The 15,495-nt window shown below is 54.6% G+C and overlaps 1 protein-coding gene across 1 annotated transcript; it reads left to right on the top strand.

Moving 5' to 3' along the window:
• Positions 1–1,551: 1,551 nt before the first annotated feature.
• On the top strand, positions 1,552–15,050 carry CYP2S1 (cytochrome P450 family 2 subfamily S member 1). The gene is made up of 9 exons (XM_068992411.1): positions 1,552–1,725; positions 2,953–3,118; positions 5,380–5,529; positions 6,282–6,442; positions 6,573–6,752; positions 9,089–9,230; positions 10,708–10,895; positions 13,592–13,733; positions 13,827–15,050. Exons 1-9 carry the CDS (start codon positions 1,552–1,554, stop codon positions 14,006–14,008), a joined length of 1,485 nt encoding a protein of 494 aa, XP_068848512.1. The 3' UTR covers positions 14,009–15,050.
• The last annotated feature ends 445 nt before the right edge of the window (positions 15,051–15,495 follow it).

Consider the following 15,495-nt stretch of genomic DNA (forward strand, 5'->3'; position numbering starts at 1 on the left):
AAAGCTAAGACAAACCTAGACAGTGTGTTGAAAAACAGAGACTTTACTCTGCCAACAAAGGTCCATGTAGTCAAGGCTATGATCTTCCCAGTGGTCACGTATGGTTGTGAGAGCTGGACTGTAAAGAAGGCAGAGAACCGAAGAATTGATGCCTTCAAACTGTGGTGTTGGAGAAGACTCCTTCGAGTCCCTTGAACAGCAAGGAGATCGAACCAGTCAATCCTAAAGGAAACCAACCCTGAATATTCATTGGAAGGACTGATGCTGAAGCTGAAGCTCCAAAACTTTGGCCATCTGATGCAGAGAGCCAATTCATTAGAAAAGACCCTGATGCTGGTAAAGATTGAAGGCAGGAAGAGAAGCTGGGGCAGGGGATGTGATGGTTAGATAGTATCAGCAACTCAATGGACATGGGTTTGAGCAAACTCCAGGCGTGCTGCATGCAGTCCCTGAGGTCACAAAGAGTTGGACCCGACTTAGCGACTGAACAACAACAACATATATATAAGTATATTGTGTGTGTGTGTGTGCGCGCGCGCACACTTGCGCTGTGCTGTCTTAGTCGCTCAGTTGTGTCTGACTCTTTGCAACCCCGTGGACTGTAGCCCGTCAGGCTCCTCTGTCCATGGGATTTCTCAGGCAAGAATACTGGAGCGGGTTGCCATGCCCTCCTCCAGGGGATCTTCCCGACCCAGGGATCGAACCCAGGTCTCCCTGAGCTTTCCTTGCAGGTAGATTATTTACTGTCTGAGCCACCAGCAAAGCCCAAATATATATGTACGTGTGTGTATATATATACATTTTTTTTCCTTTTTTAGATTCCTTTCCATTCAGTTCAGTTCAGTCGCTCAGTCATCTCCGACTCTTTGCGACCCCATGAACTGCAGCGCGCCAGGACTCCCTGTCCATCACCAACTCCCGGAGTTCACTCAAACTCACGTCCATCGAGTGGGTGATGCCATCCATTACAGGTTATTAAAAGATACTGAGCATAGTTCCCTGTGCTATACAGTGGGTCCTTGTTGATTATGTATTTTATATATTGTTAAAGGTCCCGTCCCCCCTCTTAGTTCATGGTGAAGATGTAAGATGCTGGAGGAAACCGGCTCAGACCCACCACACAAGCCCGCACGCGAGCACACACACTCAGATAACAGTGAGGAAGGAGGCAGGAGCTGGGGAGGGCGGCGCGGGGTCGCCGCCAGGCACTGGGGTGTGGCCTCCAGGAGGCGGCCAAAGTCTCCGGCTTGCAGGTTCCTCCCGTGGGTCCACGCCCTACCTGGGGCGCGGGGAGCAGTCTCCGCCCCCTCGAACCTGGGGGACCTAGGACCGTTGAGGAGTGTGTCCCCGACACCAGGCGGAGGCAGTCGTCTGGGAGAAAGAAATCCGGCGGCGGGGAGAGAATCCCACCCGCACTCAACGGGAGAGGCTCCGGCCCCGCCTCCCTCGGGCGGATTCCGGCGGGGAGGGAGGGAGCCGCCCCACACCCGCCCCCGACGGGCCGGGCCGCGTGGGGCTTCTGAGAACCGGAGAAGCCGCAGACCTGCAGAGATGGAGGCGGCAGGCACCTGGGCGCTGCTGCTGCTGCTTCTCCTCCTGGTGGTGACGCTGGTGCTGCCTGCGACCTGTGCCCGAGGCCACCTGCCCCCGGGGCCCACGCCTCTGCCGCTGCTGGGCAACCTCCTGCAACTCCGGCCGGGGGCGCTCTACTTGGGGCTCCTGCGGGTGAGCGGCCGCGTGACGTCCCGGCTAGAGGAGAGGGGGTGAGAGGGGTGCCAGAGCCAAGAGACGCGAGGGGACCCCAACCGGGAGACCACGCAGAGAGGCCCTTGAGTATCCTAGACGATGAAGGCGAAGGGGCTACGGATTCCCCGGGATGGGGTGGGAGTAAGGGTCCCGGGCTGAGATAGTTGGGGAGTGATGGTGAGAAAGGAGGCTAGGGTGGGGATGGCGCTAGGAGAGGCAGAGAATCCTGGAGAGGGTGTGAGGGGTCGGAAGCAGGATCCAGAGTGGCAGGGGTCCCGGGTTAGAGAGACTGGGAGAATCCTAGGAAGGTTGCAGCGGGGTGCAGGGAACCGGAGCTGAGACAAGAGACCTCAAGCAGAAGAGACCGTGGTGGCTTGTCCCACTGGGAGAGGTAGCGGGGAGACACAGGTGAGTCTCCTGAGGAGGGAGCAGAGAGTGAAAAGAAGGTGTTCCACCCCACCCCACCCCCCGCCCCTCACGCGGGGGAGCTGGAGGCTGGAGGATTCCAGGAATCTGTCTGCCAGGACTGATGGGGATACGGGTTGGGGGGAGGGGAGGGGAATACATGGAACTCAGCTAGGAGGGAGCCGGAAGCTCCTGGGAAGGAGAAAGGGGGGGAGAGAAAGAAGGCTGGGGTGGCCCCAACCTTTCCAGGGTGGGGGGGAAGTGAGGAAAGGCCAGAGGTTCCCCATTCTGGGGTCCTCCATACCGGCAAGGCCAGTATCGGTCTTGTTTGGAGAGAAAGAGTGCTGGTGCTTGGTGATATCTGCTCCCAGAATTTGAGGATTTAGCAGTGACTCAAACGAGTGGTTAGTTTTTTGGGGGTGCGGGGATTAAGGAAGCCCACTGTTATCATCCGTGCCCATTTTTGCCGCTATATGTCTGAGTTGTGAAAGTAATGGTGGGTCTTGGGTCTTCCTGGCGTCAGAAGTTAGGGCTCTGCAGAGTAAGGGGATGGGGACCAGAGAGTGTGTTGGGTGATGGAGTTTGGGGAAGGAGAGCTTTTGGGGGCGGGAGGCTGGGAGCCTGGTACAAAACAAGAACTGAATCTCCCAAAGGGACTATTTCCGTTTGGGGTGAGGCAGAAGCAGAAGGGGTTCCTCTTAGGTGGTTCATCCAGAGACAAGGGGTCGCGATGGCGACACATAGACTTTGAGAGGCAGCAGCCTGCCCCACATCACTCACGCTTCTCCTCCCCGCTCCCAGCTGAGTAAGAAGTACGGACCAGTGTTCACCGTGTACCTGGGACCCTGGCGGCGCGTGGTGGTCCTGGTTGGGCATGAGGCTGTGCAGGAGGCCCTGGGAGGTCAGGCCGAGGAGTTCAGCGGGCGGGGGATGGTGGCAACGCTGGACAGGACCTTCGATAGCCACGGTGAGTCACCAGGGGAGCTGGAGGCTGCTGGGTCCCTTCACTCAGAGCCTGCCACCATTTACTGGCCTGTGGTCATCTGTGCGTGGTTCAGGGTCTCTGGGCCTCTGATTCCTCATTTGTAAAATGGGATGATAACAGTGCCTATTACCTAATGGTACTGAAGTTTGCTCAAAGTCAGCACTCATTAGTTATCTGGTTGTAGTAGTTATTACTGCTCCAGGGGAAGCCACAGGGTCGGGAGGAAAACGGAGAGCATTTGAGACACTGGGAATTAGTGGGCAAACTCTCCAAATGTACAAACGAGTCTGTGTTAAGATTGAAAGCAGGAGGCCAGTGCTGGGTGCTCCAGGGAACACAGCAGTGAGTAAACAGCCTCAGCCCAGCTCTCCCGGAGCGCACAGGTCAGGAGCAGACAGACCTGTCGCCTGATAGTGACAGGCCAGAGAGGTCAGGGCTGGCCTGCGGGAAGCCCTGGGACTGATGGAATCGGAGGAGGCGCCTGGCCCAGCCTGTCCAGGAGGTCTTCCCAAAAGACAGGGAGAGTCTGAGCTGAGACTCATAGGATTAGGGGAACAGTGCTGCAGGCAGAGAGCCCAGCACCTACAAAAGCACGGAGGTGAGGTAAGCATGCGTTCATCGACTGACAGCTTTTCATTACACCTGGCTGGGTACTGGGAACGCAGCAGTAGCAAATGTAATGACATGTTTTACTGTGGAAGTGATGAGCTGTGTGAGATGGAGGGAGAGACTAGACTTCCACAGCCAGGTGGCGCTGTGGAAGCGCCAATACAGGAGCCGCCAGAGACTCGGGTTCGATTCCTGGGTTGGGAAGATCCCCTGGCGGAGGAAATGGCAACCCAGTATTCTTGCCTGGAAAATAATTTCACAGACAGAGGAGCCTGAAGGGCTACAGTCCATGGGGTTGCAAAGAGTCAAACATGACTGATCATGCATGCACTGTCCTGAAAGCAGGACAGAGGGGACCTTTACTGGCCACAGGAGCAGAGGGAGTTGAGGGGAGAATAGAAGGAGTCAGGGAAGGCTTCCTAGAGAGGGTGACTTTTAAGCTGAGACCTCCAGGCTGAGTGGAGTTAGTTCAGTGAGGAGGAAGAGGTGAGTGGTCCAGACAGAGGGAACAGCTAGGGCAGAGGCAGAGGGGACATGCTGACACCTTTGAGGAAGTGAGAAAAGGCCAGTGTGAGTGCATGCGGAACAAAGCTGGAGACGTCTGCGGAGCCTGATCATGCAGAGCCTGAGTCAAGCCAGACTTTGGGTTTTCCTGGAAAAGAACAGAGTCAGAGTTAGAAAGGTCCTCTGGTTCCTGTGTGGGAGTCCAGAGAGGGGCTTGGCCTGGACCAGGGCTGGACCAGGGCTGGGGCCATGGAGTGGGGAGGGGAGGTGGTCGGGAGAGGAACGCAGGACTCTGGGCAGGGAATGGGATGCTCGGTGGCTGAGCCAAGGAGAGATGCTGAGGCCAGTGTGGGGCCCAGTGGAGGGATGGGTGGGCAGGGGACATCCAGAAGGAGGCGTCCAGGAGGCCACTGTGGGCTGGCATTCTACAAGCGGAAACAGCTCAGAGCAGGGAAGGGTCTGTCCAGAGCAAGTCTCTTGGATAAAGAGGAAAACAGTGCAATTCCTCCCTCCTGCCTCCCTGGACCCAATGCCCACACATGCGTGCTAAGTCGCTTCAGTCATGTCCGACTCTTTGGAACCCTATAGACTGTAGCCCACCAGGCTCCTCTGTCCTCTGTCCTCTGTCCATGGGATTCTCCAGGAAAGAATACTGGAGTGGATTGCCATTTCCTTCTCCAGGGGATATTCCCAACCCCAACCCGCCTCTCTTTTATGTCCTGGATTGGCAGACAGGTTCTTTACCGCTAGGGCCAGCTGAGAAGACCTGCATAAATGTTAAGATAGATGGATAGAAAGGTGGGAGGGAGGGAGAAAGAGGAAGAGGAAGGAAGGATAAATGGATGGGTGGGTGAATAGAGGAATAAAAAGGTGGATAGAGAGAAGAAAGGAAGACATCTTCATTCACCTCGGCGAATTATCCAGACACGAGTCTGGGTAATCCCCGTTAATGACTCCCCAGGAGGTCAGCCTCTGACGCAAGGTTTGGCACTGATGGAGCACCTCCTGAGTCCTCCTCCCTGGACTAGGCTCATATGGACCCAGGACAGGGCACCTCCCTGGGAGGAAGGAAGGAGTCCTGGGGATCAGGGGGAGGGCCGGTCCCTCCTTGAGCCTAGCTGTCTCTGCAGGGGTGTTCTTCTCCAACGGGGAGCGATGGAGGCAGCTGAGGAAGTTCACCACACTGGCCCTGCGGGACCTGGGCATGGGGAAGCGAGAAGGCGAGGAGCTGATCCAGGCGGAGGCCCGATGTCTGGTGGAGGCTCTCCAGGGGACAAAAGGTCAGCAGGGCCGCCCGACTATGGCAGGAACTTCTCCCCTCGGGGCCAGGCTGGGGGCTCTGTTTACTCCACCTCTGTCTTCCTCCGCCTCCGTCCACCCTGCTGTCTCCCTGAGAGCTGTCACGTCACTCTTTCTGCCTCTTCTTTTTCTCTGTGTGTGCTCAGTTGCTCAGTCATGTCAGACTCTTTGTGACCCCATGGACTGTAGCCCGCCAGACTCCTCGGTCCATGGGATCCTCCAGGCAAGAATACTGGAGCAGGTTGCCACAGCCTCCTCTAATACATCTTCCGGACCCAGGGATCAAACCCACATCTCCTTCATCTCCCGCCCTGGAAGGTGGATTCTTTACCACTGGGCCGCCTTTCTCTATTTTTCTGTTATTCTCTCCTGTAAGTCTCTCTCTCTCTAACTCCCTCTCTCTTTTTCCCCCTGGCCAAGCCAAGCCAAGTGGCCCGTGGGATCTAGTTCTCTGATTAGGGGTTGAACCCTCGGCCCCTGCAGTGAGAGTGCAGACTCTTAGCCCCCAGGGAAGTCCCCATGTCTGACTCTCTTCCCCAGTCTGACTCTCAGCATCTCTCTTTCGCTGACTCTGCCTCCCTATCTCTCTCTGTCTCAGTCGGCTGTCTCTGTCTCCCTCTGTGCCTATTTCTGGTCGTGTCGGGCCCCTCTTCCATCTGTGGACCAGCTCTGCCCAAGCCAGTTCCGCTCTGCCTGTCTCCATCACGGCCTCCCCACCGTGCCCCCTCCCCAGGACAGCCGTTTGACCCCTCCCTGCTGCTGGCCCAGGCCACCTGCAACATCATCTGCTCCCTCGTCTTCGACCTCCGCCTCCCCTACGACAATGAGGAGTTCCAGGCCGTGGTCCGGGCGGCTGGCGGCATTGCTGTGGGGGTCAGCTCCCCGTGGGGCCAGGTGAGTGGCTGGGACCCCTCTCCGGCCACCTTCCCCAAAGGTCTTCCAGGTAACCCCAGAGCGCCCTGTCCACCTGCCCCTCTGCCCTGGTGCAGGGCCCCCTGGAAAACAGCTGTCGTTCTCCCCGCAGACCTACGAGATGTTCTCCCGGTTCCTACAGTGCCTCCCGGGCCCCCACACGCAGCTCCTCGGCCACTTGGGCACCGTGGCCACCTTCGCCGCCCAGCAGGTGGGGCAGCACGCGGGCAGCCTGGGCGCCGCAGGCCCTGCGCGCGACCTCGTGGACGCCTTCCTGCTGAAGATGGCAAAGGTGGGTAAGGTTGGGGTTGGGGGCCTCCTGGCTGGCCCCCACCCAGGTGGGGTAGCTGGGACGCTCTGTCAGCCTCCCTCTTTCTCTCTGCACGCCCCTCTGTGAATGCAGGGCTGAGCCCCTTGCATCTTGTCCTCCCGCCAACCTCAGCCCCCTGCCCAGGCCTCAAGCCCCTTGACCCGCTGCAGTCAACCCTCACTGTCACTTCCCCCCGCCCACACAGCACAGTTCCTATTAATTACAATGGTTTACTTACGAAACCTTGCAATTGCAAATTACACTAAGAAAGTCCTTTTTATTAATTGAGAACAACCAGCATATGGGAAAATTCACATTATGATGACCCCTGTGGAAATAACTAGTTTTTAATTGTACACACTTTGCAATTAGGGGAGATATTCAGGGCCACAGTCTTTGAATACATGCAGCCACCCTGTTCATGGAGAGAGAGGAATTTTTTTCTTAACTCTGTGGCCCTACTTTTTTATTTTTTGGCCATGCCACTCGGTTTGTGGGATCTTAGTTCTCTGACTGGGAATTGAACCCAGGCCCTTGGCAGTGAAAGTATGGAGCCCTAACCACTGAACTGCCAGGGAATTCCCATTTCCTTTCATTTTTTGAATTAAAAAGATTTAATTATATTTGAGATGAACAGATATTACTGTATATAAAATAGATAAACAAGGACCTACTGTATAGTACAGGGAAGTATATTTAATGTCTTGTAATAACCTATAATGGAAGAGTTTGAAAAAGAATATATGTAGTATAATTCAGTTATGTGTGTATAACTGAATCTCTATACATTCTGTATACAATCTGTATAACTTTGCTGTATCTTGGAAACATCATAAATCAACCAGACTTCCGTAAAAAATTAAAATGTAAAAAATTTGGAAGTTCTCTGGTGGTCCAGTTGTTGGGACTCCACGCTTTTGCTGCCAAGGGACTGAGTTTGATTCCTGGTCAGGGAACTAGGAGCCCACAAACTGTGGCATGGTCAAAAAAAGAAATGAAATATACAATTTAGTAGTATTAGATATTAATTACATCATCACCACCCATCGCCAAAACTCTTTTCAACCAGCAAAACTGAAATTCTGTACTCGTTAAAAGACAGCTCCCCCTTCTTCCCACCTCCAGCCCCCAGCCACCCCCTTCTACATTATGTCTCTATGAATTTGACTACTCTAGGCACCTCATGTGTGTGTGTTAGTAGCTACGTTGGGTCTGGATCTCTGTGACCCCATGGACTATAGCCTGCAGGGCTCCTCTGTCCTTGCAGTTCTCCAGACAAAAATACTGGAGTGGGTAGCCATTCCCTTCCCCAGGGGAGCTTCCTGACCCAGGGATCGGACCCAGGTCTCCTACATTGCAGGCAGATGCTTTACCATCTGAGCCACCAGTATTTGTCCTTTTGTGGCTTATCTTGTTTAGCATAATGTCCTCAGGATTCATTATCGCTCTACCTCGTGACAAGATTTCCCTCCTTATTAAGGCTGAATTGTATAAATATAGCACATTTTCTTTATGCATTCATCCATCAGTGGACACTTGGATTACTTCCACCTTTTGGCTAGTGTGTAAATAATGCTGCGATGAACATGGGTGTACAAATGTCCTTCGAGATCCTGCTTTCTGTTTTTTTTTTCTTGCTTTCTACTCTTTTGAATAAATCCCCAGAAGTGGAATTGCTGGATCACATGGTAATCCTGTCTGTAGCTTTGCAGGTACAGCAGTCTATACCATCTACCATACTAGCTGCACCCTGCCCTTTTTGTGTGTGGCTGCACTGGGTCTTCATTGCTGCGCTTGAGCTTTCTCTAGTTGCGGTGAGCAGGGGCTACTTTTCTTTGTGGAACACGGGCTTCTCACTGCGGTGGCTTCTCCTGTTGTGGAGCACGGGCTTTAGGAGTGTGGGCTCAGTGGTTGTGGCGCACAGACTTCGTTGCCCTGCAGCATGTGGGATCTTCCCGGACCGGGGATCAAACCCATGTTTACCGAGTTGGCAGTCGGATTCTTAACCACTGGGCCACCAGGGAAGTCCCTGCTGCACCCTTTCATGTGTCCCCTTGGTGATAGGCGTTCCGGTTTCTCCACATCCTCATCAACACTTGTCATTTTCTGTTTGCGTTTTTTTAATCGTAGCCACTCTTTCATTTTTAAACCATTTCAAGCCAACAGAAGTAATGTCAAGACCCGACTTGCCCATGCATTTTATTTAAACTCCCTGACAAAGCTTTTCCCTTGCTGCCCTATACCCTAAACGTGGCTGTGCTGGATCTCTAATGCCCGCAGCCTGCGTTGTCTGAGTCCCTCTGCTTGGTTTCTCCCAGGAGAAGCAAGACCCAAACACAGAATTCACCACCAAGAACCTGCTGATGACGGTCGTGTATCTGCTGTTCGCCGGGACGGTGACCGTCAGCACCACGATCCGCTACACCTTGCTGCTCCTGCTGAAATACCCTCAGGTCCAAGGTAGGAGCCTTCTCCACCAGCCGGGCCCCGGGAACAGGAGGGAGAGCTCGAGAAGAAGAATGTTCAGGAGAGTGGGCAGTCTGAGCCAGAGCATGGAGATGAGAATGGGCCCGGACATCCAGGGTGTCTGAGGAGCGGGAAGTTTGGGGACTGCCGGCTGCAGCTTGAGGCACAGTGAAATGAGAAAGGAGGCAGGAGATGTCTCCGGCCTTGCTGCCTTGGTGGTACATTGTACGCCTCACCCTGAGCAGTGGGGAGCCATGGAGGGCTGTTGAGCAGGGGAGGGCAAGGTCAAGTTAGCATTTTAGAAAAATGTTTTGGTCTGTCATGAAGAAGTAGGTTGTAGAGTGTGAAAGAGGACGCCAGGAGGTCAGGGTGGAGCCAGGGCAGGGACCTGGGTGGGAGAGAACAGGGCTGCGCCAGGCTGTGAGGAGGGAAGAGGGGGCCTGGTAGGCAGGTGGTAGAGGATGACAAGGGAGGGAGGCGTCCAGGGACAGGCCCAGGGCTCTGGCCAGGTGATGGGCGAGCCGTGAGGCCACCTGAGATGGGGGCAGAGGGATGAGGAGCTATTTCAGGGGAGACACTGAGGCCGTGCGTTCATGCTCAATTGCTCAGTCGTGCCCAACTCTTTGCAGACTGTAGCCCGCCAGGCTCCTCTGTCCATGGAATTTTCCAGGCAAGAATACTGGAACAGGTTGCCATTTCTTCTTCCAGGGGATCTTCCCAACACAGGGGTCGAACTTGAGCCTCCTACATTGGCAGGCGGGTTCTTTGCCACCGAGCCACTGGGGAAGCCCCATTTGGAGACAGTTTGAGTGTGAGGAGCCTGGGACCACCAGGGGGAGGCATCCAACCCGGGTCAGAACTGAAGATAAAAAACAAACTGGGGTTATCAGAGCACAGGCAAGACCTGAAGCTGTGTTGGTGAGGGAAGGCTGGGAATGTGCCCCAAGGCACTGCAGCATTTCAGGGGCAGGCCACTCCATCAAATGCCATCGAGCCAGTGGAATGGGATGACAGGGAAGCTGGGACCTGGTGGCCTTGGTGGAATGGAGTCAGCTGCAATTTCAGCTCACCAGGCCTCAGTGTCCTTATCTGGGAAATGGGGCTACATAATGGCTACCCCCCCCCGCCACCACAGGATTGTTGCGGGAATTGGAAGAAGAGAGACGTGATGCCCAGCACACAGGATGTCCGGGCTGTGGAAGGCCAGAGGACTCTCCCTTCCTGCCTGCCAGCCTCACCCCTAACCATAGCCGATCAAGAAGATGGGAGTTCCCTGGTGGTCCAGTGGTTAGGATGCCACGCTTTCACTGCCAGGGGCTTGGGTTCAATCCCTGGTCAGGAAACTACGATTTGGGCAGCACAGCTAAATAAATGAATAAATGTTTTAAGAAGAAGAAGGTGAGATGTCCAAGGGGAGATCAAAGGACCCCGCCCAGCCTTTGACCTCCAATTCTCCTCTTCTTGCGTGCAGAGCGCGTGCAGGAGGAGCTGATGCGAGAGCTGGGGGCTGGCCAGGGGCCAAGCCTGGGGGACCGAGCCCGCCTCCCCTACACGGATGCAGTTTTGCACGAGGCGCAGCGGCTGCTGGCACTGGTACCCATGGGAATACCCCGCGCCCTCACCAAGACCACCCGCTTCCGGGGGTACACCCTGCCTCAGGTAGGTTTTCCAGTCAGCCAGATCCAGCGGCTCTCTCTCCCCTGAGCCTTGGCTCCGAGTCCCTTGCTGTCTTTGTTTCTGGATCTTGGTCTGTTTTCTGTGTCTTCGTCTTCCTCTTCTCTCTCTCTCCTCTCTGGATGACATCTCCCCCTCTTTCTGTCCTTGTCTCTGCACCTCTGTTTCCTTCTGTGTAGATTTTCTCTTGCATTTTGACGCTGTCTCTGAGCCTGTTTGCCCGTGTGTCCAATGGATCCTAATTCTTTGTTGTTGAGCTGCTAAGTGGAGTCTGACTCTTTGCGACCCCACAAACTGCAGCCCACCAGGCTCCTCTGTGCCCCGCTATTCTGCCTCCTTCCAGTTGTGGCTGAGACAATCAGATAAGGTGACAGGCAGGGAAGCAAGTTGAGAATTGAGGGCCAACGGAGGCCTCTCCCCTCCACTCTCCCCATTCCCCTCCTCGCTGCAAAGGCTATCAGGCTCTCCTTCCCTCCACACCTACACACTCAGTTCCTGCCCCTTCATTCGAGAGCAACTCACAGCTAGCACCACCAGGGGGCGACATCTCCCTGGAAACCGCAAGTGCCTTTCTGGCAAGCAGCTCCTTGAGTTTGTTGTAGAATCCAACTCAAAGCAGTTAGAATCCAGTCCTGCTGTTTTCTAGCTGAGACCTGGAGCTAATCACTTCGCCCTCCATCTACTTCTCTACTAAATCGGAAACAATAATATTATCAATTTGAAATTGTAAGGAATCTGTGAAATGAGGCTTGTGGAACACCAAATGAGAGACTTCCCCAGGGGTTCAGTGGTTAAGACCTCCAAACTTCCAATGCAGGGGGCACAGGCTCAATCCCTGGTCGGGGAAGTAAGGTCCCACATGCCATGTGGCATGGCCAAAAAGAAAAACCCCAAAACACCAAATGAGCTGTGCAGGAAGTGGGGCTCCTATGTACCCCACAGCAGCAACTATTGGTAAAGCAACGACCATTGCAGCTACAATAACCATACGATAATGGCAACAGCAGTTACAGGCATCAGTGATCAAGGGCCTGCTCTGTGCCAGATATTATTCTAAATGCTTTGCACGTATTACCTTATTTAACCTTCAGAGCAACACTATAGCTTTATCATGCCCACTTTACAGATGAGGAAACTGAGCCTTGAGAGGTTAGATTTGCCAAGCTCACCCAGACTGCGAGCAATAGGGGTAGGATTTAAGCCCACAGCCTATGCTTTAACCATTGCTATCTGTCTTTCTCTTTTTTTTAATCTCTTTTCTGAACAGCTACAGTATGACCTTCTCCTCAGTGCTCACTCAACCTTCCCAATTCAGAGCCCCAGTAGCCAGTGTCTTCAGTAAAGGAGGTCCCTCACTCCCTCCTCAGATTCCCAACCTTCGTTCACCCTCCACCATAGACTTGGGAACATGGAGACTGTGATCTCAGCTGAAGGGGCTGCCCCTCTCCCCAAACCCGAGCAGGGGGATGCCTTCATGGACAGCCCTCACCCACCCACCCTTCACCTTCAGAAGACCATAGTGGCAGAAAGCTGGACTCTGAGCTAAGTGGCTTAGGATAGCCACAGCTTAATCACAGCATACCCTCAAGGTATAATAACAAATGTAAAAATAATAAGCTCTGCCCAGCCATGTCCAGATGTTGCCTCAAGCAAGTTGCTTAAGATCTCTGAGCCTTTGTTTTCCCATCTTTTTTTTTTGGTTACGCAACTTGCAACTATTAATAGTTCCCTGACCAAGGATGGAACCCATGTCCCCTGCAGTTGAAGCACAGAGTCCTAGCCATTGGACTGCCAGGGAAGTCCCCCATCTTTAAAATAGGGATCATATTAGTAACTGTTCCCTGGACTTGTTAAATGAAGAAGGAAACGGCAACCCACTCCAGTACTCTTGCTGGGAAAATCCCATGGACAGAGGAGCCTGGCCGGCTATAGTCCATGGGGTCACAAAGAGTCAGATATGCCTGAGCACTCATACATACCTGCAGACTTGTTAAAAAGATTTAGTGAGTTTGTGTGTCTTTGTAATTATAATATGTGTATATAGTATATATGAGGTAATATATGTAATACTTAATAAGATGCCTGATCCGTTAAAGTACTCAGTAAACATGATGCCGCTATGTTTTGTGAGTCAGTTTCCCCAGACTCCAGACTGCTGTGCTCTGCCCTCAGGAACTGAAAACCTTGGGGGTGAGGGATATTTGTAGTTTGGGGTGTTTTTTATATTTTTTTATGTCCCCACTGTTTTCCAAGAGCTTAGGGGCCAGAATTTTGGAGGGAGGGCGGGGTTGGGGGGGCGCTGTGCTGAGTCTTCGTTACCGCGTACAGACTTCTCTAGTTGCCCCTCGGCATGCAGGATCTTCATTCCCCAAGTGTTCCCTGAGTTGGAAGGCAGATTCTTAGCCACTGGGCCACCAGGGGAGTCTGGATATTTGTAGCTTTTTTATGACCTCCCCTGGTGGCTCAGATGGTAAAGAATCTGCCTGCAGTGCGGGAAATCCCTGGGTCAGGAAGATTCGATCCTGGGTTTGATCCCTGGGTCAGGAAGATTCCCTTGGAGTAGGAAACGGCAGCCCACTCCAGTATTCTTGCCTGGAGAATGCCATGGACGGCAGAGCCTGGCGGGCTACAGTCATGGGTTCGCAGAGTCGGACGTGGCTGAGCGACCACCACCACCGCAGGGCACAGAGGTCTTCCCCCTTCTCGGCTCCACCCTGCATGACCCCGCGGTCTTCAAAGAACCCGAGGAGTTCAACCCAGGCCGGTTCCTGGATGCGGACGGGAAGTTCAAGAAGCACGAGGCATTCCTGCCCTTCTCCTTAGGTATCTTCTGGGGCCGCCCCTGCCCACTCACCGATCCCCCTGTGCCTGGCAGGGAGGGCGGCTGGCCCAGTGCCACCTCTCTCTTCCCTCCAGGTAAGCGCGTCTGCCTCGGGGAGGGCCTGGCTCGGACCGAACTCTTCCTCCTGTTCACCGCCATCCTGCAGGCCTTCTCGCTGGAGGGCCCATGCCCGCCGGGCGCCCTGAGCCTCCAGCCGGCCATCAGTGGCCTTTTCAACATCCCCCGAGCCTTCCAGCTGCGATTCTGGCCCCGCTGACCTCCATCCCACCCCCACCTGCTGTGTGGACTGGATGACAGCCTTGGAAGGGTGGCAGCCTCAACGGTGGGCATGGACATGGCTGTGTCTCCAGAGCCATGCGTCTAGGGCAGCCTCATTCACACCTGTGTAGGTGAATATTCACACATGTATGTTCAGCCTCCACATCTGCAGGGTTATCAGCACCCAGACACACCCACGAGAACCATAAGGCAACTGCGCCACACTGCTTTCTAAACACAGAAATTCAGCCCATCTGAAATCACAACCACATACCCAGATAACCCACCAACTCAACACACAGCACAACCACCCTGGACTCCCAGCCCACACATGGGCATTCAGCTGCTGCCGTTACAATTCACGGAGATGGCCACAGTGTTTATGGCCCACATGCCCTCTGAGTGCATCAAATTTACTGGTGCCACCATCTCTGGGAGCCTGGAGCAGAGACCCCAGGCTGGGTCACATCACCACACACATGTCCTCAGAGAGGTATGTCCTTTGGTGACCCTACTGCGATCCAGGCATAAGACTGTCGCCGTCCACAGGCCCCCAACTGTCAAAGGACACAGCCAGCCCACGTGTGTGTGGCACCACCTGACTGCTGGATATCTCCCTGCTAAGACACAACACAGCCTCGAGGGCCACCTTCAGCCAAGGGCATCCCCTTTGCAGGTACCCTGATCCTCAGATGCCCCCAAATACAGACACACCCCAGTGTGCAATTGTGCACACAAGCCTGGGAACCAGGTAAAGTTGGACACACGTGGACCCCCAGGCCAGGGTAGCGCGCGCGCGCACACACACACACACCAGCTTATATCAGGGATCGAACCCATGTCTCTTACGTCTCTTGCATGGGCAGGCAGGTTCTTTGCCACTGAGCCTCCAGGGAAGCCCTAGCCTCTCAGGCTGGCCCCTCGCCCCCACCAGCACATACACTGACCCACCGCCCTGACTGTGTCACAGCCCCAGCTAGACCCCATGGAAGGAGCCAGATTCCAGTTCACTGTGTCAGAGAAGAGGCCAGTTCTGACGTCCTTGCCACTTGGAAGGTCCCCGTTTTGCAATAAAAGTTTGTTTCTGGCCCCGAGGCTGGGCCTACTCTGAGTGTGACAGTGTCCATCATTGTGAGTAAGGGGTGGGGACGGGGGTCCACCCCTCCCTCGAGGCTAGGCGGGAACTGAAAAACATGGCCCCCGCCTACCCTGGCTGCTGACATCAGTAGCAGATGTGGGGGGGGGGCGGTGAGGGGAGCTGTCCTAGGCCTCACTTCCGGTGAGGCTGGTTGGGGGAGGGGCAGGGCTGGGGGGCGGGGGCTTGGGGCGGTGGGGGGACCTCAGTTTGGGACAGCCTGAAGGTGACCGCCCAGCACCCTGGGCACCCTCCCAAACTGAAAGCAGATGCTGAAACACAAACCCTACCCTTCACTCTGGCCTCTCCTGCCACACTTTCCCTCCCTTCTCTTCACAAGGGAGCCAGAA

Source organism: Capricornis sumatraensis, chromosome 20, assembly GCF_032405125.1.
Source record: "Capricornis sumatraensis isolate serow.1 chromosome 20, serow.2, whole genome shotgun sequence".
Classification (NCBI taxonomy): Eukaryota; Metazoa; Chordata; class Mammalia; order Artiodactyla; family Bovidae; genus Capricornis; species Capricornis sumatraensis.